Genomic DNA, 26,837 nt, shown 5'->3' with positions numbered 1-26,837 from the left:
CAGGGCTAGGGACAGACCCAGGGCAAACTAGTTATCCCAATTTAGTTGTCTAATAGTACCTCGAAGAGGCAATTTGAGATGGATGGCATGTGTTTTGTAGTAATTCAGATCTTCACAAATGCTAGGCAAGTGTTCTACCACCTCCGGCACACTCCCGGCACTATCTGGTGTACTATCTCTAGTACATGGTTTGGGCCAAGTTAGGGAATTTTGATGTTTGGCAGTTACAGTTCTAAGAGACTTTCTTGGCCTGTCCTCTTTAATAATCTTGCAGACGTGTCCGTGGAATGGTGCATGCAGGTTAGCACTGAGAATCAAGTCTGCCCAGAGATTGATTCTAGTCCTTTAAAACGAACAGGAATAATGTCCCAGCATCAGCTCTTTCCTGCTTCCCACACAGTTACATTATGGAAATAATTATTCACATCAGTTTTACTGTCCATTATGAGGAAGACTAAAAACAAGTCACCGGAGGGATTTTTATGGGAGGGAAATGCCAATACCAGACAACCAGATAGCCTTTAACACTGTGATCATAATTCGCCGTATACAGTACTGTTTCCTAGACTTTGCCTTCAATTTCCCACAGCATGGGATCTAACAGCCCCCTTCCCTTCACTTACATCCCTTTAAGGCTTCTATTGTAGCTGAGGCCTATGACTTTGTTCCTGATTGGGCTGAAGTTCTCTACCAACAAGTGATTCTTAAAGGAGACTTTAGTTACTTGGAAGAATTTAAACAGCAAAAGTTACTAAGACCCAATATATTTGAAGACATTTCCAAAAAGTAAGTATTCAAGTTGACTCTAATCACAGCACTTGCTTCAAGCCCTAGTGTGTGCCAGGACAGTCAGGGCTACACATGGAGAAGCTGTCTTTTTTAAAAAGGGAAAACACTGATTGTGAACCAAAAACTCTAGCAAAAGTGTCTTTTGCAGTAGTACTAAAGTTAATTAAGGTGGGTGCTGACATATTTTGCTTTGGTTTTTTTTGTTGTTGTTGTTGTTTTGTTTTTTGGCCAAGACAAAGGTTTCATTGTGTGGCCCTGGCTGTCCCAGAACTTGTTCTGTACACCAGGCTGGCCTCAAACTCAGAGATCTGCCTATCTCTGCCTCCTAAGTGCTGGGATTAAAGGTATGAACCGCCAATGTCCAGGGACATACTGTTCTTAATTAATTCATCAAAATCCAATACTAGCTTGATAATTGCCTAAGCTTGTGACACCCCTGCAGATGTGGCAGAGCTGACCCCCCTTGTTGATGAGACAGTATTTAACCTGTACTTTACACATTTCTGTGTAGATATAAACAACACCAGCCTACCGACAGGGTCACAGACAACCTGAAGAAGTTACTTTCATATTGTGAAGATATCTACCTGCATTACAAGTTGGCATATGAACACAAATTTTTTGAAATTGTAAATGTGCTTCTGAAGGACCCTCAAATAGGATGCTGTCTTAAAGATATGCTCGCCGGTTAGAAGATCTGAAAGATGCCTGATTGTTTTTTTGTACCTATACGGCAATAAAGTATTTGAAGATCTTTATCCCCACTTGAGGTAAAAGGCCCAGAAATACACAATATCACATCAGTCATTTGTGGCTGTAGGGAATGAAGGAGAAATTGGTATTAAGATCAAAAGCTTGTTAAAATGTCTTCTACATTAGGAGAAACAGTAGTGATTAAAGAATACCTGTGCCTGCAGGTTCCAGTTTCAAAGCAATTTAATCTTATTTACACAGTTAAGGAACAGGTGATACATTTTCATGAGTTAGAAACTGATCTTTCTATAATAAAATAGGTTTTAATTCAGTGTCTGTCATTATTACTGCTAAGGAGATCTTAGCCCTTGTCTGCCTTCAACAGTATTTACTATAGTTATTGCTGTGTAGTCACGGCCTTCTATTAATTCAAGTCATTTAGATGGTCCTGTTTTCCACTTAGTAGTCTACAGAGCTTTGAGGTTCCTATTGCCTATAGAAGAAAAATTAAAAAATTTTTGTCCTGGTTGTAACAATTATGGGGACCAAAAAAAAAAAAAAACACTAACCACAAATTTGGTTAAATTACTTAAAATGATCACCCAATTTATGTTTACTGTAATAACGTGAGCAGTAGGCGCCAATACTCCAAATAAATAGTTATAGGTACTTAATTGGGCCTCAGCATCTAAACAAGATAATTTCCCAAATAAACAAGAGGAAAGCAGCCTCTGTTGCTCTACACTCAAGACCCCAAATATTCTTGTTTCAAAGCTGTAACTACATCAGGCACTGATTAAGCCTTAGTGAGTCCACAGAGAATTCCACCCAGGAGCTGCATCCTGTACTCAACTATCTCTTGGGAGGTAACACAAAATTTAAGTCCTCACAATAGTGATTTTATTAAATTAGTTGCTTTATAAAACATTGCAGATGTCATAATTGTTAACATAACAATTTACCAAACTGTAGTTAACTGGTGCAGTTTGCTGAGCATGTTTTATAAAGAAAAGGAAATGCCAAAACCCTGTTAAGTTTTTCTGTTGCAGCCTAGAACAGAAAGATTTGTTTCTCAGACACTTGAATCAGGCAAATAGAAACAGAGTTCCCTCCCCCATCTGAAGTCCTCCATCAGTAGAGATAGGCCGATAAATAACTAGACAGTCAATGACTGGAGCGTCCACCACTTGCACTGTAACAATGGAGAGGTTTACCTTCTTCAGCTTCAAAGTTGAAGGGTTTTGGTCATTAAAATCTTAAGTATCAAACTAGTATTTTTCAGCCACAGTATCTTCGCTCTGAGATAAGCAGTCTTCTTCACAACATGTTTTTAATATCCTCACTCTCAATTTTAAGACAAAGCAATTTTAATACTAGGTGCATCCCACATGCCCTTGTTTGCTGCAAACTGCTTTTCTTGACAAGTTATGAAGTAGTTCAAGGAGGTATGGTTAAGGCTGTATTACTGAATGGTGCTGGTAAATACTACACAATTTTTTTGTCATGTTGCAACCTTTGTTTCCAATTTAGTGACTGCTGCTATGGAATCAGATAGCAACAATGACAACATTATTAGGTTTCTTTTGTTTTTAAACTATGATTTAGTAGCAACTGAGGTTCCCAATTTTAACCCCTTGGCAACAAGATCCAAGTTCCCTCATTTGCTCATTAGCACCTGAGTGTCAAGGGGTTAAATAACCAGCACAAAAGATACTGCACTTCTGATTGTAGCATTTGGCAGAACTGAAAAGAAAGGAAGTTGTGCTACATGTTGAAGGGATTGTGGGCAACAGAAAGAAGACACCAGGAGAAGGTAAAATGTCACATGAAGTCTTCATAGTCTTGTACATATCCTCCATCATATCCACCATAATCTGCCAGATCGTCTTTCATGGTGGCCTTTAATCCCCCTCCAGGAACCACGCCTTTCTTCTTCTTTTTGGCTTTGCTTTGCTAAAAATGAAGGAAGAGTTAAATTCATGAACCTTTATCTGCTATGGACATTTCATCTGTCACAGCAAGCACTCAAAGAGATGCTAAAGCTACAGCAATTCTTATTGTCTCAGAAAAGAACACAAATGTCTGTGAATGGAGACAACAGGCATCACACTGATGTTCAGTTCTGAGAATTTCAACGGGCTCTTGACTGTGTTGAGGGAATTCTGCCCACAGCCCCACCCTAACGTAGTCATTTCTCTGTACTGCTTGCTCTTACCTTTTCTTGCTTCTGTTTTTCACTGCAAAGCACAGTCAATGAATTGGTAATCTTTTTCAAGTCATCAATTTCCACTTTAAAAAAGAGAGAGACATACTACTAAACTTCAATTTTTAAGCATTTAAAAAAATAAAATCAAAAATTCCTTATTAAAAAATCATTTGTATGTCATTAAACTTAGGTAACTCCATTAAAACAACTATGGATTTCTCCTTCATAAATAATCAGGTAAGTAACTGTTCAGTCTATGGCTAGGCTCAGTGATAGCTCACTAAAGTACAATGGTAAACTCAATGACAATAAAAACTTAAATTAGCCAGTCGGTGGTGGCACATGCATTTAATCCAGCACTGGGGCAAGCAGATCTCTGAGTTCCAGGCCAGCCTGGTCTACAGAGTGAGATCCAGGACAGCCAAGGCTACGCAACACAGTGAAACCCTATCTTGAAAAACAAAAAAACCTGTATTTGTGAACTCTTTAGCATTTGTACTGCTTCTTGCCATCTTTGCTCAGTCTAAACAGAGGGGAGAATAACCACAGCCTCTACAATCATTGAGTAGCAGCTACATTGAACATGCAATGATAACTAAACACACAAATGATAAACCTCTGCCTCTGGTATGTTTTCTAGTCCAGGAACACCACCATTTAGTAGTAGACAACATATCCTTTTACTTATTTAAAAAAAAAAAAAAAAAAAAAAAAAAGCTGGAAAAGAAATCAGTAAATCAGTTCTTAGATACAGAAAATGTTAGGGTTTGGTCAGAACCCCATTCCTGCAAAAGAAACACAGGAAAAACAGTACATGTAAAATGAAAACCCTGGGCTGGAGAGATGGCTCAAAGGTTAAGAGCACTGTCTGTTCTTCCAGACGTCCTGAGTTTTAATTCCCAGCACCCACATGGCAGCTCACAACCATCTGTAATGAGATCTTGCTCCCTCTTCTGGCCTGCAGGGATACATGCAAACAACACTGTATACATAATAAATAAATAAATCTTTTTAAAAAAGAAAAGAAAACCTTGTGGGTTACCAATCACTTTGAGCATCCCCTGCTTAGTGATCATTCCACAAAGAAAATACAACTCCTAATTCATCATGACCTTTTTCTCACTACAACAAATCCTAACACCCTCACCACCCCTAGACATTCTTGGTGTGATGTCCCAGCATAAAGGCACCAGTTCTGTTGGGCAATTTGGACAGCATCTCAGACTCCATTTGTAAACCAGTGGTTCTTAAGGGTCTTACTGAGCTCTAAACCTGAGGAGCCCCTAGTCCATTCCTTCTAAAGACACTTTGTAGTCCTTTAGGAGATTATGTGCTTTTGCTTGGCATAAGCCAGCTATCTCTGAGAAACTCCTACACAACAATGAAAGCAGCCTGCTCCCACCTCCAAATACTCAAACTGGAGACCATTCCAAAAATATCTGCTAAGAAGGAAATCCCAAAAGTCTACATTATATAGCATTAAAGCTATATTTAAAAACAAACAAACAAACCCCACTTTCCCAAGTACGGTGTTCTTAATATATTCATAACAAAAGGGGCTAGAAATCAGCATCACTTACATGAAATACAGACATCTCGAACTAAGGCTTCCAAAAAACTGGCATAATATAGTGATTTTTCATATTGTGTAATTTTATCTTTTAGTAACTTTCCAAACTCTGTGAAGTCATCTCTTGAAGATGGGTTCATAGCATCTATTCCATAACCTGTATTATTAACACCTGCAGGAAAGAAGACCTGAAGCATTAGGAAGATACAAACATTTTACGTTCATCAATGAGGGGCTAGTGAAATGGCTCCCGGGTAAGAGAGCTTACCCATGTAAAGATGGGGAGAAAGAACTGACTACACAGAACTACACTGATCTCCACTACACTGATCTCCGCATGCCCCTCCCTGTAACAAAAACTTTAAAGTTCATAAACCAAGTTGCTATCTAAATCAGTTTTATTCTAAAGCAGGACTTTAAAAATAACCAACTGTCACATTGTGTGTGCACACACCACCAGGACCTACATGTGGCAATCAGAGGATAAATTCACTCCTTCCACCAGTGAGGGTCCTGGGGAATCCAACTCAGACTTACTACCCACTGAGCCACCACTCTAGCATTAGGAAGCTTCTTAAACTATTGAGTTTTTTAACCTGGGCCTATTAGAGTTCTTGGACAGAATTCAGAAGGGTGTCTTCAAAATTCAAATTTAAAAAGAAAAAAATCTATCTTGAATTTTACTAACCTTCAATTTTGCACTTGCTTCCATGTTTATTTTAAGCAACAAATCATATTTAACAACAAATCCCACCCTGACTTCAGAGCACACTGCAGCTGGTGCAGATAACCCTCATCACTGTCTGCTCAGGACTGTCAGATCCTACTAGTAAAAAAGCACAAGGAGTGGAGTAGTCACACACACTTTATAATTCCAGCACTTGGGAGGATGAGGAGTTCAAGGCCAGCCTGGCAAGAACCTGTCTCAAAGAAGAAATCAACCAACAAATAAAATAATAATAAAACTATATGGGCTGGGAATGTAGCTCAGGTAGTGTTTGCCTAACATGTATGAAGCCCTGAGTTCAATCCCCTGCACTAAAAACTAAAAACCTATAATTCTGTGTCATGGATTTGTTTTGTGATTTGATTTCTGTTTCAGTTGAACAGGTTTCCTTTGTTAAAAATAAACTGTTAGAAAGCACCTTTAACCCTAGCATTCAGGAAGCAGAGGCAAGCTTTTCTGTGAGTTCCAAGCCAACCTGCTCTACTCGGTGAGTTCTAGACCAGCCAGAGCTACACAGAGACCCTGCCTCAAAAACAAAAGCCACATTAAAAAAAGGGACCCACAGACTGTACTTCCTGTCCAAAGGAAATTCTCAAAATGTCCAAGAAAGACAAAAGATGAAAGGGACGGGGTGGGTGGGGGATGGCTCAGTAGGTAAAGAAGATATTTGTCACCAAGGTTACCACCTACATTCAATCCCCTGAACCCCCATGGCAGGAGAGAAGCAACTTCACAAGCTGTCCTCTGGCTTCCACAGGCATCCTTGAGTACACAAACCCAATAAATGTAAAAACAAAAGAAACTTTCTACAAAGATGGGAAAGAATAAAAAAGATGGATATAAAAATAATCAGCCAATAACTCCAAAAATTAAGTAGAGGTAACCATGTGTTAAAACCTGAGAGAAAAATTAATCTGGCCTAAAAGAATTCTAGGTTAAAAGTATGTATGCTTCTGTGTTAAAACCTGAGAGAAAAATTAATCTGGCCTAAAAGAATTCTAGGTTAAAAGTATGTATGCTTCTGTACATACCCTTTTCAATGTCAAATAAATGATCTATCAATACCACAGATTCAGCACTGTAGTACAGAAATAGTAAATTCCTATTAACCAAACAATGCCTGTGTTAGTTCATTTTTCATTTCTTACTCTGTAGCTGGTATCCTATATGAGGTTTTCTGTACTGAGCATACACATGAACCATCACAAATAGAGAAACACCCACAGTCACAGCTGACATTGCTAAAGACCCACTAAGGGGTATGGTCACACTTTCCTAAAAGGGGACCAAGCAAATCGCTTGTGTTCCAGAGAAGGTGGGTCAATTTTTTCACACCAGGTAATGACAAACTTGACAAATGAAGTCTGGATTTCTCTGTTGTCTTTTAATCTTCCTTAGTGTGCTGGCTAGTTTTAAGTCAACATGACACAAACTAGAGTCTCCTTTGAAAAGTGGGAACCTCAACTGAGAAAATGTCCCTACCACATTGGGCTGTGGTGCGTTTTCTTGATTACTGATTTAGGTGGGACAGCCCAGCTCACTGTGGGCAGTGCCACCCCTGGCCAGATGGTCCTAGGAACTGTAAGAAAGCAGACTGAAAAAGCCATGAGGAACAAACTAATAAGCAGCAATCCTTCATGGCTTTTGCTTCAGTTCCTGCCCTGACTTCCCTGATGATGGACTATAAGCTGTAAGATAAATGATGGCCCTGAAAGATGGGGTATTAAAAAGGCCAAGAAAAAGAAACAACCCTAAACACAAGGCAAAGCTACTACTGAATATTCTACATGGACCAACGTGCTCTGCCCAAGTCCTAGCTAGACTTATGGCACGAGAATGCCCCAAAGACAGTTCGATATTTTAATTTCAAAGCTGTAGAGAGCAGAATCTATCCAGTTCATAAGTTTAGGTAACAGTATACTTTACTGTGTCTACTGATGTCTTCTGGAGGAGGTTGGGAGGCACAGTCTTGCTATATAACACTAGCTGGCCACCACTTCTGACCCTCCTGTCTCAGCCTTCCAAATGTTAGGATTATAGGCATGTGTTACAAATGATGTCTTATATTTAATATGGTACTCTAAAAAATTACTCAAGAAATCTGAAAACATGTCTATACTTTGTCAAGTAATCTTAATTAAAACTGTTTTCTGATCTCAGTAAGACTGTATGTGTCCTTTAAAAACATGGTTTTTGATCTTTTAGTACTAAGACTGGCACAATTTTTCACCTGGAGTAGCTCAACATTGCACCCACCATCTTACCAAACGTTTCTTTTGCTAATTCAAGGTCTGACTCTTCCTGTAGCTTCTTTAGCCGAAGTTTATCTGCTAATTGCTCTTCGGGTGTTAGCACTTTAGATTCTTCCGGCTCTTCTAACTAAAATGAAACATAAGTTTCACTTACAAAAGCCAAGCTTATAGTGGACACAGTCTGTTTTTGTATTATATGAATTTAATGTCAGCACTTAACACAAAGAAGTACATACAAAATGATTACTGTATTTTAGCATTCTTCTAAACACTTTAAAGAATATTCATCTCTCAATTACACAGATAATTAAATAAAACATGGAGACACAGAAAGTTATAAAACAACTGGCACACAGTAATAGGAAGTAACATCTAACCGAGGTGATATTTGAACCAAGGAAGGTAGAGGCTGTTTCCCTATCCATTGTTAAAAATGAGTAGATGAACTTATAGGCAAGATGAAATGGCACTCTTCACATATTGCCACAACAGACACTGAACAACCTTTCTAGGGCAATATGGAAGGAAACCTGTATCAGGCACCTTAAAATACTTCTACATGCTTTCATCAAGCAATTCTAATATTTGCGTTAAGAAACCTGAGATGGGCCGGGCGGTGGTGGTGCACGCCTTTAATCCCAGCACTCAGGAGGCAAAGGCAGGTGGATCTCTGAGTTCGAGGCCAGCCTGGGCTACCAAGTGAGTTCCAGGAAAAGGCGCAAAGCTACACAGAGAAACCCTGTCTCGAAAAACCAAAAAAAAAAAAAAAAAAAAAAAAAGAAACCTGAGATGGGGGCTGAAGAGATGGCTCAGTGGTTAAGAGCACTAGCTGTTCTTCCATAGAACTGTGTTCAAATCCCAGCACCCCCACGCTGACCCATAAATCTAGTTCCAGGAGCTAAAGGCCCTCTTCTGGTCTCCATAGGTACACCACATGAGCACGGTACACAAATATACATGCAGGCAAAACACTCTAAAAACACTTTTTTTTTTTTTTTTAAAGGTAGCCACTAAGATGGCTCGGTGGTAAAGATCACAACTGGATGTTCTTCCAGAGAACCAACTGTTATTCCTATCACCCATGTGGGGCTCAAAACCAACCATTTGTAACTCCAGCTCGAAGGGATCTAATGCCCTCTTCTGGCCTCAAGGGCACCAAGCACTCAAGTGGTACATAAAAAGATATGCATGCAGGCAAACACCCATACATATAAAATGGGGAGGAAAGGGGGGAGGACACGACACCTAAGATAATGTCTATTGGAATATTATTTATAATTGCAAGTAAATTTAGTGACATCCTAAATGTTCAACTACCAAATGGTTAAAGTGTAGCATTGTGCTGGGAGGTGGTAGCACACGCCTTTAATCTCAGCACCTGGAAGGCAGAGGCAGGTGGATCTCTGTATGTTCCAGGCCAGCCTGGTCTATAAAGCAAGTTCCAGGACAGCCAGGACTGTTACACAGAGAAACCCTGTCTCAAAACAAAACAAAACAAAACAAAACAAACAAACAGCAAGTATAGCATTGTTCATCTGACAATGTAAACATTAAAAATGTTTTCAAAGCATCGGAAAAAAGTTCTATTTTATTTTAGAGTTACAAACAATGTAATCAAAATAACCATGTGACATCCCAGTAATGTAAAGCTCTCTTATTCCCCAACCCTCTGAAAGGGTAGATAGCAGTCTGGTGTCTTTTCTACACCTGGTGATATAATTTACTACAGATGTATGTTACTCATAATTATAGTTCCTGGGAAAAGTGAAGCACCTTTGACTCTTCATGTATGTTCCTGCCTGTGCAAATTCTCATTCTGAATTTCCTTGTTCATGGAGAGGAAATGTAAAGAGGTTAAAAAGAAAAAATGAAATATTTCCAAGTGTCTTTAGACCTAGATAAGGATCAAAACTGAAAATATCTCAATGTCAGGCATAAGACAAACTAAGTATACTCAAGTTAAGGTCTCTTCAGGTTGGAAATAAAAAACCTGAAAACCTAAGTGACTACGAGTCATTCAACATAATGCCTTAAGCTGAGTTATGATTTTACTGCTTGTTCTGATCATGAAAGCACACAGAGGTACCTTTAAATATACAAATTATTATTTTTAAATACCTAAATGTTTCTAGTTGAGGAAGGGGAAAGAGGCAGGCTGTTCACAAATGCAGAAAAGCACAGCCCCATATGGAGAACAATTCAGGGGCTGGAGAAATGCTCACAGATCAAGAGCACTGACCGCTCTTCCAGAGGTCCTTTGCCAAGTCATGGCCCCACAGCAGTGAGGATGCAATTTCTGCTTCTGAACACTGAATATAAAGGATTTTGTTTTGGGCTTCTTATGTCTGAATTTCACCTGAAGCTGCAAATAGGCGAAACAAACTAACCAGGTGTGGTGGTACATGCCTGAAATCCTAGTACTCAGTAGTTAAGAGACAAGAGGACCAAGAATTCAAGGTCATCCTCAGCTACACAGCAAGTCTAAGGATAATTTGAACTACATGAGCTTGTCTCAAAAAAAAGTTAAAGCAAATAAAATATGTATTGAACTGTACACAAAATAACACTAGAACTTACTACATGATTACACACACTTAACAAGATATATTCTTTAAAATCTTAAAAAAAAAAAAAAGGTGGGAGGTAGTTTGAAATAATCCTGACAAGGTGGCACACACCTGTAATCTCCACACAGGCACGTAGAATTCTGAGTTAGAGGCGAGCCTGGTCTACATTGTAAATTCCAGGCCAGCCAAGGAGGCTATATACCATGTCTCAAAAAGTTAGGATACAGTCTAAATTGAAAAAACTATAAAGAAATCCTACACTGGGCATGGTAGCACACGCCTTTAATCCCAGCACTCAGGAGGCAGAGGCAGGCAGATCTCTGAGTTCTAGGCCAGCCTGGTCTGTCTACAAAGTCAGTTCCAGCACAGCCAGGGGTGCACAGAGAAACCTGTCTCAGAAAACAAAAGTACTAAACTCCAGCTAGCAGATTTAAACTTTATTCTATAATACATTTTAGAATTTTTTTCTCGAGTTTTTTGAGATAGTCTCATGTAAGGAATGGATGAGATTGCGTGCACAGCTCTTACAAATGTGTTTGCTTCTTTACTGAGACACGGTCTCTATCTGTACCCTAGGCTATCCTCAAACTTGTAACCCTCCCACTGGGATTATAGGCATGTAGAACCACACCCTGCTTGAAACTTCAATGTTTTTATCCTCATATAGTTATTCATTCATATATGTATGTACCATATATGATGGTGTGAACAAACACACAGACAGACAGCCTCCCCCATCCCCCAGGGCTGGCCTCAAACTCACTATGTAACTTAGATGACTTGAACTCCTTATCCTTCTGCTTCCACCTCCCAAGCAATGGGCTTATAGGCATGCACTGCCACATTGTTTTAGGAAGTGCTAAGGATTGAACACAGGGATTTGTAGATGGTCCTATACCCATCTACATACTGGCAGCACTAAGTAGACTCTGAGTTTTTCAACACAGCATATGAAGTTGGGAGGAAGAGTAATGAGGAAGTGGAGGGGAGGAATTGGGGATTTGGCCTAAACATATGCAAGTATAAAATTCTCAAATAATAAACTACTATGTTTGGGTAAGACAAATTACAAAAACCTTATAACAAGTTTATTAAAAAAAGAAAGGATTATTAAAATTTTTTGGCAGAGTCAGGCATGGTGGCACACACCTTTATATCCCAGCACTTGGAGGCAGAAGCAGACAGATCTCTGAGTTCAAGGCCAGCCTAGTCTACAGAGTCCCAGGACAGTGAAGATTATACAGAGACACTGTCACCCCCACAAATCCTGCCCCTCCCCCAAGAAAAGCAGTACTGGGGATTGAACCATAGCACCTTCCACACAGGCAGGCACTCTATCACATCTTAGGGATGTAGATCTCATGCCACATCTCTTATGCTGGTAAAACAAAATATATATATACATACACACACATGTATATATACATACATATATGTATTGATATAGATCGATAGGTATAAACATGTGTATACATACATACATATATATAGAGAGAGAGAGAGACAGAAAGAGAGCTTCAAATCTAGAAATACAGATGTCTAGAATATCAGGTTGTATTTATGCAATCATATGAAAAAAAATCTCCTTTCAGAAGTTTAAAGGTAAAATGTCTATTAGCTCTATTAAGCAAAACAAAAACAGATGAAACAAATCTGGGAAGACACTAACAATATTAGGTGATATGTACTATTTGTTGTTGAGACAGTCTCACACTATGTAGCCCTAGATGGCCTAGAACTTGCAATATAGAGCAGGCTAGCATCCAACTTTTAGCAATCTTCCTTCTGCTTCCTAAGGATTATAGGTATGAATACCACCACATTTGGCTTTATGAGACTGGGCCTTACAATACAGCCCAGGCTAGTCTTGAACTTACAGTAATATAACTTGGGCTTCCAGAGTACTGGGATTTTAGGAGTGCACCATCATGCCTGATTATTTTCCTACTTGCATATTTGAAGATTTTTCTTAACAAAAAGTAAAAAAGGCCATATAGGGTGGTGGCACACACCTTTAATCCCAGCACTCAGGAAACAGAGGCATACAGACAGATCTCTGAGTTTGAAGCCAGCCTGATCTATAGAAGTGAGTTCCAGGACAGCAAAGGCTACACAAAGAAACCCTGTCTCCAAAAAAAAAAAAAAAAAAAAAAAAAAAAAAAAAAAAAAAAAACAACAACAAAAAGTAAAGAAAAATATTAGAGGTATTTCCATGTTAGTATTCATACTATACATGTTATATATGAAAAGATCTCTACAATAAAGTAAATAAAATTGAAGTGGAAACTATACAAGAAAGGACAGCCAGTTAGTGATGCATGTCTGTAATCTCAGCACTTAGGAAGTGGAGGCAGGAGGAAATCAAGTTCAAGGTCAGCCTAAGTTATACAGCTAAAGCCTATCTCAAAGAGATAGGGATAATACATACAGAAATATAAAGATAGCTTGGAAAGGTAAGGGACAAGTGTTTACATGTGGGACAGTGGGAAAGACAGAATAAGTAAAGGTTTAGGAGTGTTTGTAAGTTTTTATGTCTGAATTATGAAAATGTTTCTTATTAAGGAGAAAATTAATAAATACAATAGAGGGCTGGAGAGATAGCTCAGGGATTAAGAGCGCTGACTCTTCTTCCAGGGGACCCGAGTTCAATTCCCAGCACCCACATGGCAGCTCACACCTATCTGTAACTCCAGTTTCAGGGGACCCCGACACCCTGGCAAAACCACAACTGCAACACAATAATAAGGTAGAATTTCTGGATCCTGCTACAAATAATCAAGAATAAAACCACTTTAGGACACGACAGAGGTTTGCTCAGTGTGTTCACTGTGTATAACTGTGACTAGAAACAGCTGCAGGTGGGCTGGGTATACAGCTCAGTAGTAGAGGGATCACTTACATGCATGAGGCCCTGAATTCAATCCCAGCACTGAAAGAAAAAAAAACAAAACTGCAGGTGCTAGCAAAAAACAGTAAGTGTGGTCACTGCACAATCTAACTGTTCTGATGAAACTGAAAATATTTTCAGATATAAGACTTCTGGGTTCAATTTTTGCAAAATCAATTTGTTCTGGGCTTCACCTATTTTATGGTATATCCATTGTGTCTTTACAGAGCCCTTCAAGTTACTAGGTAATATTTGCAATCAGTCAGTTAAGACACTGTACCACAATTGACACATTATGAATTCTGTAAGCATTTTAGGGAAACTGACAGAACTTACCCTCTTTTTAATTTCTTCTTGCCTTTTCTTCTGCTGCCGTTCTTTCTCTTTTATCTTTTCTGCTATTTTTTTCTTTTCTGAAATTTTTACTTCTGAAAGAAATATTTTATTTACAATTATATTGGATACTTTCTAGTCTATGGCTAAGGCAGACATGATGCTTGAACACTTGAAGAGATGAAACCTTCCCCTAGCTTTCAGATGGTGAAATTCTGGAAATGATAAAGTTCTTTTCCTTTCAAATCTTATCCCCAAAGATCCAAGTAGACAAGGTAAGATCATTCACATATTATCATTTCCTCTACTCTTTTCTCCCACGTGATGACCCAGCAGTCTAACAGAAAACCAGCAGGTACTTAATCTGACTGTTGAGAGGACAGAGAAGTAATACAGGAAGAGGAAAATAAAGTACAGAGAGACACTTGGTTTAAAACAATGAAGGAGTCTAGTGCTCACCTGGCTTTACTTCTGCTTCCTCTTTACTTTCATCATCATCATCATCCCAGTTATCCTGAAGACAAGAACCTCCATTAGTCATTCTCACATGTATTTTTTTCCACGTGCTCTCTAGGGTTAACCTAACTCTGCACAAACAAGCTTGTTGATATTTTTTGGTATTATGTATGGCCTTTATAGTAAGGCCCTAAGCCAAGAGTTATCTTCCCATTTTTCACGTCTACTTTTGTATCTCAGGAATGTAAGAAGTTTTACATGTTTTTCTTTGGGTTTGTTCCTAGTATTCGATAAATTCTGTTGCTTCTCTAAGTAGGTTTCCCTTGCTGCCATCATGCCCTTTAGTTATTTGTATATAGCAAAGGCTACTTGGCTTTGAACATCAGTATTTGGGAGGACAGAGTCCAATATAGCCCAGACTGGCCTTGAACTCAACTTTCTGCCACCACTTCCCAAGTGGGAGTATAGGCCACCACACCCAAGTTAAATTTTTCATCAATTCTTTGAAGTTGTCTAATTCAAAAATCTGCAATGTTTCAAAATTCAAAACATTATTGAGTACCAACACGTTGCCACAAGAATATTCCATACTTAGAGCAACTGGGCCTAGTACCACAAGCCTGAATATAATCCCAGCTACTTGGGAGACAGATCAATGTTTAAGGCCTGCCTCTACAAATAGGAAATCCTATTTCAAAATTAAGTAAAAAAAATAGAAAGCTAGGGAATATGGTAAATGCTTGTCTAGCATGCACAAGACCTAGGTTCAATCCCCAGTACTACCAAAAAATGAAAAATAACAGAAAATTCCACATCTGATCCATTAATAGATCTTTAGTCAAAGAGAATAAATGCTAAAAAGAGTGTATAAAATTACCTTCCAGCTATGTGTAAAAGGTAAATTTAAAACAAAAGAATTTCATGTTTACTTGTGTCCTATACCATTATACATACACATATACACCTCAAAATCTGAAGAAAAAAAGTTCCTAAATGAAGATACTTCTGGCCCCAAGCATTTTGGATAAGGGACATACTATACAACCTGTACCACATCACCTGAAAACAACAGAAATGGTACACTACTTCTTGACTTTTGAGATAGGGTTCCCTATATAGTCCATGCTGACCTCCAACTCATTCGTCTAACCACCTCTGCCTCCAAGTGATGGGATCAAAGACGTGAAAGCCTCCACACCAGCATGACTAATTCTTCTAATTGTACTAACTCAATCTTCAGTATACTAGTAAGCAGAGCAAAGATAATAGGCACCCTTGTCTGTTCCTCTCTTAATGAAATTGTCCCTCAAATACAGTAAAATCTATGCGTCATTGGCTTGCTACCTCTGGATTTGCATTAAGTCAGAAAATCTCATACCATGTTCAGATGAAACTGAACATAGAATTCACCATGTTTTCTTCTAGAATGGTTTTGTTTTTTAATTTAGATTCCCTAATCCAGCTATAGTTAAAACACACACACACATACATACACATACACACACACACACACACACACACACACACACACACACACACACACACACACACAGATCTTGCTCTATAGATTAGGCTAGTCTGAAACTTTCAGTGATCCTGCCTTTAACTCCTGAGTGCAGAGATTCTAGATGTAACGAACACCCCACTTAGTACCACACTGCTGTCATTACAGATATGTTTAATGTCTACATATATAAAATAATGTAAGCTTAATGTCCTTTCCCCTTTTAAGATTTTTAATGTTTTTACTATGGTGTTTGTTTTTTCATATAAGCTTTTATATCCACTTATGGTAAGCCATAAAAAGCTTACCAATTAAAATACAAGATAACCAAGCTCAAATTTATAAGCCTTAAATCAGTTGTTATCTTATTTTCTAGTTTGACAAGTCTACCTAGGTACCCCAAAATGGCCTTGAACTCACAATCCTCTTGCCTTCCCTTCCTGAATTCTGGGATTACAGTCAGGTGTTTACTACCCATCACTTATCAATTGTTTTGTTTACCAAATGGACCAAGTATTCCACTCTCCAGCCAATGGGTCATTTGTTTCAAGCAGTATTGCTTACAACACAACCATAGTCAATGAATCAAATTACACAATATTTTTAGGCACAGTATTAGAGATGAGTCAAGAACTAATTAAACCTTTATGGCTCTGCCTCCTTAAGCTGAGTAAGGCACTTGGAGGTAGACCTATACTCTGCTTTTTCTATGCCTAACTCTATCACTGAGCTACATATAAACCTAATATCAAACACAATTTTCTAAAGACTCTATAGAATTAGGCGATCCCTATTTGGTAGGGATGGAGACAGCCTTCAATTTAAATTGAGCTTTTAACTTATAGGTAAAACACAGTCTCGGCAACCATCAGACACAGTATGACATGTCATTTGAAGATGAGCCATCAGAGGGAAGGTACAAAGCAGGAAGCCCTGACGCTAGTAGAAGAGGCAAGGGCTGACTAATATACCACAACTATGACACAAACACAAGCTTCTAGCTTTATAGCATTACAGATCGCAGCTCTAAATCAACCCAGGTATATATACTAAACCTCAATTAAGACAAGTTTATATATCGAGCAAAGAAATTAAAAATCCAGCCTCCTGACTGAGGCTGCGATGGGTTGAACAAGCAGAGCAGGAATAATTTTATGTACATGTGTATGTCTAATTTTTTTAAAACATTCAAATTTAAAACATTCATTTCTCTGTTTGGGTGTTCTGCCTTCATGTATATATATATATGTATCACATCTACCCAGAGAGGCCAGAAGAGGGTTCAGATCGCCTGGAACTGGAGTTTATAGTTATGACCTACCATGTGAGTGCTGGGAAATCTAACCTGGGTTCTCTGGAAGAACAGCCAGTGCTCTTACCCAATGAGCTAACTCTCTAGCCCCCAAGTAAACATATTTTTACAATCACTTGTCAAATTTAACCCATGGTTTTGAGTTTTAACAAACTGAAAAATCAATTAGTCATTATTTGAATAACTAAGATACTAGAGTTAGAAATTAAAAATGAAATGTTTGTATTGTCTTACTATTGTGCCTTAGTTCTTATATCAAAACTGTAGTACACAGGGAACCAAAGATCTAAAAACAGAAGCAAACTACCAGGCATTTTGGGGTCTGTAATATGCTGCTTAGACAGTGCTTCATATAATAGGAGTGTCATGTGTATTTCCAGGGAGTGCAGATTTAAAACTGAGATAATAGTAATAGCATATATTGATGAGCATTTACTTTGCACCCAAAATTATGCTAGGAGTTTTTTCATGTTTTAACAGTAAGGTTAATCCTCATAACACTCCTAAAAGTAAGGCAGCATATTACATAACTATTACATATCCCATTTTACAGAAAAAGAAAACTGTGGCCCACATGTAGCCAACAAATGATCTCAGTAAGAAACAATATAGGGACTTGCTCTGAATGGACCAAAGTGACACAGAACGTAACTTCCTGTGAGACTTGAAATATAAAGGAACTACAAACTAAGTTCCTCCTACTAAGATTGGTTTTTTCAGTTAGTTCTAGAATATGCTCCCCTAGATCATAGGGCATCTCATTAAAGAGTAGAGTTAAGTAAGGTACATACTTATATGTAAAATATGCCCAGATACATACAACTGTATTAGTTACACACCTTCAAACCTCAAGGTGCCTACAGTATGTCTTATTTTGTTTAGAAATTTAAAGACACTGATCTCCAAACCTGTCTAGTACCACAAAGCCAAGAGAGAACTATTACTGAAAATAAGCAGTACCTTGGTGATACCTTCAACACAGAGAAGCACCCTTAGCAGCTTATCCACATCAACTCTATATCCCCTGTCCCTATTGTTCTCTGGTTTCCCACAACAAAGATAACCCCAGCTCCTATCCATGCAAACAGGAGGCTCCCTAGAAATCCTCCATTCCATCAAATTCCCTTTTGTGTGTGTGTGGGGGGGTAGAGGGAGGTGTTATGGTTGGGTTTTGCTGTGTAGCTCAGGCTGGCCTTGAACTCATGATCCTCTTACTTCCACTTACAGAATGCTGAGATTTGTGGCATGTGCCACCAAACCAGGCCAGAATGGGTTTTAGTAGTAAAGAGGCAGTTCCTGTAAATGAATTCTAGCAGTCATGACACCTGCCTAATGCACAAAGGGCCATGAAAGGCAAGCCACTGTACTGTCCATCACCATTACCCTCAAATACATGCAACAGACCTGCCCTGAAATCACTACTAAACTGTCACATTAATTCCTTAAGAGACCAAATAGCTGGAACTATCAAAGGCGGCTCAGTAGCTTCCTCGGGAATTTTTAAAATTTTGGCTCCTTAGGTATGAAATTAGCAAGTCCTAAAAAAAATAAATGTAGGGTAGAGAATGTCTACCACAATTGCTATAGAAAAACTGTCCAAACTATTCTGTAAACACAAGGACTTTGTAAATGCTGGCAAGTTTTTCAGATAAAATGACAAAAGTGTTACAAAACACTTAAAATAGAGACTGTAAGTTTATCTATCACTTCAAAAAAGGGAGGGAGGGAGGGAGGGAGGGAGGGAGGGAGGGAGGAAGGAAGGAAGGAAGGAAGGAAGGAAGGAAGGAAGGAAGGAAGGAAGGAAGGAAGGAAGGAAGGAAGGAAGGAAGACCTAGGTGTTATGTTCAAGATACAACCTATTAATATCCTATTAAAAACACCTTTCCCAGAAGCTGGGGATATAGCTCAACCGATACAGCGTGTGCACAACATGCATGAGGTTCTGGATTCAACCTCCATTACTGAAACAAACACACACTCCAGGAATCTGATCCAGGTATCCTGGTGGTTCATGACTGTAATTCCAGCAGTTCGTGAATAGAGACAAGAGGATCAGTTCACAGCCATCCTCTGTGGAGTTCTAGGCCAGCCTGGACCTTGAGACTGTAACAAAAACAAAAACATTCAAGTTGCCTTCCTAAAATGGCCAGCTTCTTTAGAAAAGAGGCTGTTTATAACTTCCTTATGTACATACATACTCATGCCCTACAAATATACACCCAACATCATTTGAATTCAATTATTTCTCTGGAAGAGATGACTGCTTTTCAAGTCTAAATCCTTTTTTCCCCCGAGACAGGGTTTCTCTGTGTAACAGCCCTGGCTATACTGGACTCTGTAGACCAGGCTGGCCTTGAACTCACAGAGAGATCACCTGTCTCTGCCTCCTGATTGCTGGGATTAAATGGATACATCACTACCATCTGGCAAGTTCAAAATCTTTTTCCTAACCAAACACAACCAAATAATAAAATCAAAACAAAAACATTTTTTTTAATTTATAATAATGTACCTAACCGTTGGCTGGTTCTGTCATTTTTACGATACTAAAATGCAGAGTGTCATATGCTATGAGAGAATGTAGTCAAGGCCAAAAATGCTTTCCAACTGAAGGAAGACATATTTATGGATTTTCAAACAGGAATAGCTTCAAAAGAACAGTAAAACTGTTTTTGCCTCACAGCAATATCCCAGGAGCTAACATATACTTCTCTCCCTTTTTCCTGAAATAATTTGGTTTAGACAGAGCAAATTAATTTAATTTTTATTTCCTTTTAAAGGCAAAGTAGCCCAGAGTAGCCTCAAACTCTCTATGAGTAGATGACCTTGAACTTCTTATCTCCTAGGTGCTGAGATCTCAGGAGGGCACCACAGCCATGCCAGGGTTATGGAATGTTAGAAATGGAATCTAGAGCTCCATGTGTCCTAGGCAAGCACTCTATCAACTGAGCTATAAGCCCAGCCCACAAAATATATCAAATTTCTTACAGGAAAAACCACTTCTTAGTACTCTGTAAATTATGTGTTTTCTGCTCTAAACAGCCTCAGAACCGACAGAACTAGACTTCTCATAAAAATTCAGTTTTTAAAAGAAAGCTACCATCTTTAGGTCAAAATAATTGTTTCAGTAAATTCTACTCCATTACGATGGGACAGTAGCCAGGATGTAAAATAAATGGATGAATTTAAAACAAAAACTGAACACCAGGGCTGGAGAGGTGGCTCAGTGGTTTAGAACACTTGCAGAGGCCCTGGCTCACAATCATAACTCCAGGTCCATGGCCATCTGAGGCCCTCTTGTGAGGGCCATGGGCACCAGGCAGACACGATGCACATACACACATGCAGGCAAAACACTCAGACATATAAAATTAATCTTTAAAATCCCAAAACCAGACACGAACTAAACAAATAACTAACTTATTTGCAATGGCCCAGTACAACAAATACAGTAAGTAAATACTGTTCAATAAAAAACATACTTCTTGAGATAACGGACTCCAAAGTTATCTATCTTCCAATTGCTACACATACAATGTAGCATGTGTGCCCATACAAAAAAAGAAAAAAAATCTAAAGTATGTTTTAGGATTAAAAATGAAGACATTCAATGATAGCACATTATGTGTAAAGCTTTCTAAGTAAACACTTGCTATTTTACAAACTTTATTTTACAAAAATTATTACAGTACTGAAATGATTGGGATTTTCTTCACAGTAATCTGGCTGAAGCCAGACATGGTGGCTCCTTCACTCCCACAACCCTATCACTTGGGAAACTAAGGCAGGAGAATTGACAGGGGTTATAAGGCTAGTCTAGGCCATAAAAGCAAGGCTGTCTCAAGGGGGGGAAAAATGATGGTGACTCTCTTCATTCAGTGGAGGAGCAGGAAGCAGTGAAGAACTTATTAAACTACTTCCATATATTTGTACTTTTCTGTATATTAGAAAAATGATCTCTTCAAGACACGAATTTTCAGCCATGCATGGTGGCAACACACTTGTAATTCTAGCACTCAGAAGGCTGAGGCAGGAAACACTTGAGAGTTCAAGTCCAGCCTCATCTACATAACTAGACTGCTTCTCCTACCTCCCATATAAAACAAGACTGGGGATATAGTTCATTTGGTAGTCAAGACATTCTGAGATTGATTACTGGAACTGCATAAACCAGGCCCACAGCATACACACCTGAAATCCCAGCACTTGGGAAGGCCAAGCCAAGAGACCAGAGTCCCAGGCTGTCCTTGGGTAGGTACGCAGTGAATCTAACACAATCCTAGGCTGTAGGAGACACCGTTTTAAATAAAACAAAAAGATACCTATTTTATGCAAAATGGTCACCTTCTGAGTAATCACACTTTTCTCTAAAACATAGATCTTGAACTGGTATGCACATATAATCAAAGAACTTGGATGGCCGAAGCAGGAGGACCCAAACTGGAGATCCTGCCTCAAAAATAAAATACAAGAAACAAAAATAAAATATAGATCCTGCTCCTCAAAATACTTGAAAAGTCCTTATTATGTAACATTTAAACTATTAGTTTCAATAGACCCTTAAAGAAAATGAGTAAGACATGACTGCTTAGTGCTCAGTTTTTACCTGGGTCAGTTCTGAGATTTTGTGTAATAAATCAACTTAGCCAGAGAAACAACTGGCTGAGGGCTGAAGATGTAGCCCCGCTGGTGGCTCGCCCTGGGTTCTATCCCCAAGTCAGCATATAAACTGGGGGTAGTTGTACATGTCTGCAATCCTAGTATTCAAGAATTCAACTGGCTATGAGAGAGAGGCTGCCTAAAAAAACTAAACACACACACACACACACACACACACACACACACGAGAGAGAGAGAGAGAGAGAGAGAGAGAGAGAGAGAGAGAGAGAGAGAACAAAAAAAAAAGCCTGAGACAGCTGAACACAGCCAGAAGTTTCCTCTAAACATTTGTAACCTTTTGAATAAAGCTAATTTGTAACTTGTTCAATTGGAATGTAGGGAATCTAGTAAAAGGGATTTCAAGTTGTGTTTGTCCCTGCTTCCAGTAGGTACTCAATCCTGCATTCATATACGGCACATCATTCCAGTCATACATGCAAAGTAAAACATTCTTTCCACACTTCTGCATATCAGGTTGGTAAGAAAATGTTCAAGTAAATAATGCGAGAAATCATGTTCCCTAGTTCTCACTTAAAAAAGTAAAACAAGTAAATAAATAGATGTGTGTCTGCCTGTCTGTCTGTGGGTATGTACGTGACAGACAGCAGGTCTACAAGAACAGAAACTCCGGATGCCCGGGAGCTAACGCCACAGGCAGTTGTGACATGAGTGCTAGGAACCAGATTCCGGCCCTCAGGAAGAGACTACTGCTCTTAACCTCTGAGCCATCTCTCTAGCCACTAGTTCTCACCTTTTTACTGGGAAAAAGCCTCCATGAATATTAAAGGTCTACAGCTTTACTTTTAAGTCCATCTTTGCCACTGCAAGGTAGCTTCTGAAAAGATAAAATACTGTCTACTGAAAAGGACAGTTAACTAGAACAAGTAACTGAAAAAGGTACTATAAGTAGCATTAAACTTAAAAAAAAAAAGGCAGCATTAAATTGGTCATTTATAAAGGTAAAGCACTTGGTCTTGACATAAAATAAAGAACACTCTATGGTTTTACGGCAGAATTCTCATTCACTGCCCAAGTTGGTCTTTTTTTTTTTTTTTTTTTTTTTTGGTTTTTCGAGACAGGGTTTCTCTGCGTAGCTTTGCGCTTTTTCTGGAGCTCACTTGGTAGCCCAGGCTGGCTTCAAACTCAGAGGCTCTGCCTCCCGAGTGCTGGGATTAAAGGCGTGCGCAACCACCTTTTTAAGACCAAAATGGTCTTAAAATCATGGATTAAGTGATCCTTCCCCAGCTTCTCTAAAGTGCTGCAACTACAGGCACTTGCCATTGTGCCCAGCTCGGGTATTTTTTTAAAGATGCACATATTGAATTGTTTAAGGACTATGATTATTTGATTTCATGAAAATCAACCCTTGCTTACATACCCCCACAGAAAGATTAAATGCTACAACATCAAAATTCAGAAGTTTGGTACTCACTGCCATGCTAGATGACAAAATTCAATTTTAACAAATCTCCAAACAGGTAAAAATCTGTTCAATAACCATGATCTCCCCCCCCCAAACAAACAAAAACCCCACAAAATTCATAGTAAATAAACACTATAGAAAATATTTAGCCGGGCGTTGGTGGCGCACGCCTTTAATCCCAGCACTCGAGAGGCAGAGCCAGGCGGATCTCTGTGAGTTCGAGGCCAGCCTGGGCTACCAAGTGAGCTCCAGGAAAGGCGCAAAGCTACACAGAGAAACCCTGTCTCGAAAAACCAAAAAAAAAAAAAAAAAAGAAAATATTTAATCTTTCTATCCTTAGGAAATGATAAAATGGGGCACAAAATAAACCTCAGATACTAGATCTTAGCAGCCTAAATATTTCATAGGATAAAAAAAAAAAAAAATCAATGAAAACTAATATTTATTGAATACCTACCAAGTGCTAGGTGTCCCTGCTTAATGCTCATTTAAAATACAAAGTTACGGGGTTGAGGATTTAGCTCAGTGGTACAGCACATGCCTAGCAAGCGCAAGGCCCTGGGTTCGGACCTCAGCTCAAAAAAAAAAAAATCCCGCCGGGCAGTGGTGGAGCACGCCTTTAATCCCAGCACTCGGGAGGCAGAGGCAGGCGGATCTCTGAGAGTTCGAGGCCAGCCTTGTCTACAAAGTAAGTTCCAGGAAAGGCGCAAAGCTACACAGAGAAACCCTGTCTCGAAAAACCAAAAATAAATAAATAAATAAATAAATAAATAAATAAATAAATAAATAAATAAATAAATAAATAAATAAATAAATAAAATACAAAGTTACACCTGGGCGGTGGCCCACGCCTTTAATTCTAGCACGGGAGGCAGAGGCAGGCAGATCTCTGTAAGTTCTAGGCCAGCCTGGGCTACCAAATGAGTTCCAGGAAAGACGCAAAGCTACAGAGAAACCCTGTCTTGAAAAACAAACAAACAAAAAAAAAAAAATACAAAGTTACTCTCAGGCTGTTGTACTCCTTTAAGCTACACAATGAGACCCTCTCTCAAAACAAAACGAGCAAAAAAACAACAAAGTAACTAATGCAGGACTCATGACCATTTACATATTGAGAAAGTATAGCTTGCTTATGACCACAAATCTAGTAAATGCCAAGGTAACATTATAATCAGTGTAATTCTAAAGTCCAGGAGTCAAACTATTCTTATACTGTATCATGAGAATGGATTTCAACACTTCCAAGTCTCTAAAATTTAGCTCTAACACCTAAGACTTACATCAGTTCTTAATTTATGGGTCTCAAACCCTTTGGGGGTCGTATGATCCTTTCATGGGGGTCACCTATCAGATATTTACACTATGATTCACAACAGTAGCAAAATTACAGTTATGAAATAGCAACGAAAATAATTTTATGTTGGGGGTCACCACAACTGGAGGACATGCTAAAAACAACATGTTAAAGAGTCACCGCATTAGGAAGGCTGAGAACCAATCTGTAGTGACAAGAATTACAAACATCAGGATCAACACCATTTAGAGTCCATAATCCCAGGTCAATAGATCATTACAGACAACTTTAAACAACATTCTGGAACTTATTCCCAATTCCTCTCATTTCCTCCAGCCTCGTTTTGAATCGAACTTACTCCCATTCCTTTTTTAAACTTTTTTATGTCTTAACTTCCACTTCCTAGGAAAAGTGAAAACTCAAAACTGAAAATCTGCTGTTGTGGGGTAATGGAAGGTTGGTAACAAATCACCCCCAAGTGCAGTGTATACAATAGGCAAACAAAGCATGTAAGTAACCATTCAGTATACTATTAGTCATTATTAACTTCAATGCATGCAAAACTCACTCCATTCCTCAAATTCAGGTTGTCTGGTAAAATGGACACACTTCAACAAACTTCAGAGGAAAGACAAAAAATCCAAACAGCACTATTAAACTTACAATGATTACCTAGCTCAAAAATTTGAACACCAACCGGGCGGTGGTGGCACACGCCTTTAATCCCAGCACTTGGAGGCAGAGGCAGGCGGATCTCTGAGTTCCAGGCCAGCCTGGACTACTGAGGGAGTTCCAGGAAAGGGGCAAAGCTACACAGAAAAACCCTGTGGGGGGGGGGGGGGTGGAAGGAACACAAATATAACAAGACTTTGAAAACTTCACTAGTATAGTTATAGAGGTGAGACTTTTCCAACTTTTTTTTTAAATGAACACAGAAGAGGAAATGACTTCTAAAGCTGTAGGATGAGCCCGAGGGAATTTTCAAAAACAAGAAAAGTGAACAGGATTCGAATTCACAAGACAAAGAAAAACAAAACCACTGGCCCCTGATCTAAGTCACCCACCAAACCTTTGGTATTTTCCTAGGCCTGTCCCTGTGTAGCTGCCTAACTGTTACCTTTCCACTTTTCACAGTTTACAGTTCTGTCCTAGGTTCCTGTCCACTAACCTGTTAGTTATCTCGGTGAGTTCATCGATGCTGAGTTCACCCTCCTTACCACAGGGTGGGGGAAGGGAGAGCTAAAAGTTGCTTTGCTGTTCCAATTCTAACTTAGAAAAACCAAGGTGTTTTCTGCATCCAACCGCTGGAGCGAGCTACCGGCCCCTGAGGGCCACGCCTAAGTTACTGACACCCGGGAGCCCCGAACGAGCGAAGGCAGGCGGGCCTCCCTACTTTCCATATGGGACAGAACACCGACGCCGAGTTTCCAATCTGCTCGGCTCGTCCCGGTGAGAGGCTCTGGACGGCGAAGCTTGCACGTGGGCCGATCCGACTGCGGCTGTCACTTCTCGTCGCCAGTTAGGATCCAGGCCGGGGAGCGGACCCTCGGGGAGGGGCTGGGGACTCGGGCTGCCACCACCCTCCGCAGAGTCCGGCCGGACACGCCGCCGCCGCCGCCGCCTGCCGCCCACATGGCCGGCCGAGGGGACCAGGGTACGGCTGGGCCGACGCTCACGCGGGACCCACGGCCCGCAGGCCCGGGCGGCGCCCTAGGGCCCCGAGTCTGCCCGCCCGCCCGCCCGCCGCCGGCGCCTGCCGCGCTGCCTGGCGCCCCGGCCCGCACCTACCTTCACGTCCTCGTCCTCGTCCTCGCCCTCCCAGCGGTCCCCGCCGGCCGTGCCGCCGCCCGCGACCTTCCGCATCGGGTCCTCCATAGAGAACGTGTCCGCGTCTACGGAAGAAGAGTGAGGCGCGTTAGTAGACGCGTGGGAGCGAGGCCGCCGCGGCCCGCACTCGGGCCGGAACTTCTGCTCACCCCAGGAGTCTGAGTCCCCCGCCGCCGCCGCCGCCGCTGCCGCCGCCGCCATCTCGAGTCCGGAGGCGAGCGTGAGTGAAGGCAAGAGCTGCGAAGAGTTAGCGCGGCAGAGGTGAGTCACTGGGCTGGCTCTCGTTGGCCCGCGCGGGGCAGGCTGGGACCGTGGCTGACTGGGCGCCCGGCCGAGGC

The 26,837-nt window shown here is 40.1% G+C and overlaps 2 protein-coding genes across 2 annotated transcripts in view; one reads left to right on the top strand and one right to left on the bottom strand.

Annotated features, from left to right (window-relative positions):
* Spg11 (SPG11 vesicle trafficking associated, spatacsin) overlaps positions 1–1,813 on the top strand; it is a 76,773-nt gene extending 74,960 nt beyond the window's left edge. Inside the window, exons 39-40 of the mRNA XM_042276101.2 lie at positions 635–786; positions 1,301–1,813. Coding sequence (XP_042132035.2) covers positions 635–786; positions 1,301–1,481 — 333 coding nt within the window. The 3' untranslated portion in view covers positions 1,482–1,813. The remainder of the gene's footprint in view (positions 1–634; positions 787–1,300) is intronic.
* A 546-nt stretch (positions 1,814–2,359) lies between these two features.
* On the bottom strand, positions 2,360–26,837 carry Eif3j (eukaryotic translation initiation factor 3 subunit J). Its single transcript, XM_076570495.1, has 8 exons — positions 26,649–26,837; positions 26,461–26,564; positions 14,484–14,538; positions 14,028–14,119; positions 8,250–8,364; positions 5,269–5,430; positions 3,698–3,771; positions 2,360–3,435 (listed from the first exon to the last, which is right to left on the bottom strand). The coding sequence occupies exons 1-8, from the start codon at positions 26,698–26,700 to the stop codon at positions 3,304–3,306; spliced, it is 786 nt and encodes a 261-aa protein (XP_076426610.1). The 5' UTR covers positions 26,701–26,837; the 3' UTR covers positions 2,360–3,303.

The sequence above is a fragment of the Peromyscus maniculatus genome, chromosome 4 (genome assembly GCF_049852395.1).
Source record: "Peromyscus maniculatus bairdii isolate BWxNUB_F1_BW_parent chromosome 4, HU_Pman_BW_mat_3.1, whole genome shotgun sequence".
In the NCBI taxonomy this organism is placed as follows: Eukaryota; Metazoa; Chordata; class Mammalia; order Rodentia; family Cricetidae; genus Peromyscus; species Peromyscus maniculatus.
This window is presented reverse-complemented; position numbering and strand designations above follow the sequence as displayed.

Bases quoted from the DNA above. Each gene is read 5' to 3' on its own strand.
- Eif3j (XM_076570495.1), bottom strand. From the start codon at position 26,700: ATGGCGGCGGCGGCAGCGGCGGCGGCGGCGGCGGGGGACTCAGACTCC. The intron at 14,539-26,460 runs GTAGGTGCGGGC...TCTTGTCTTCAG, and splicing joins ACGAGGACGAGGACGTGAAG to GATAACTGGGATGATGATGA. The intron at 3,772-5,268 runs GTAAGTGATGCT...TCTTTTTTAAAG, and splicing joins TCGAGATGTCTGTATTTCAT to TGGAAATTGATGACTTGAAA.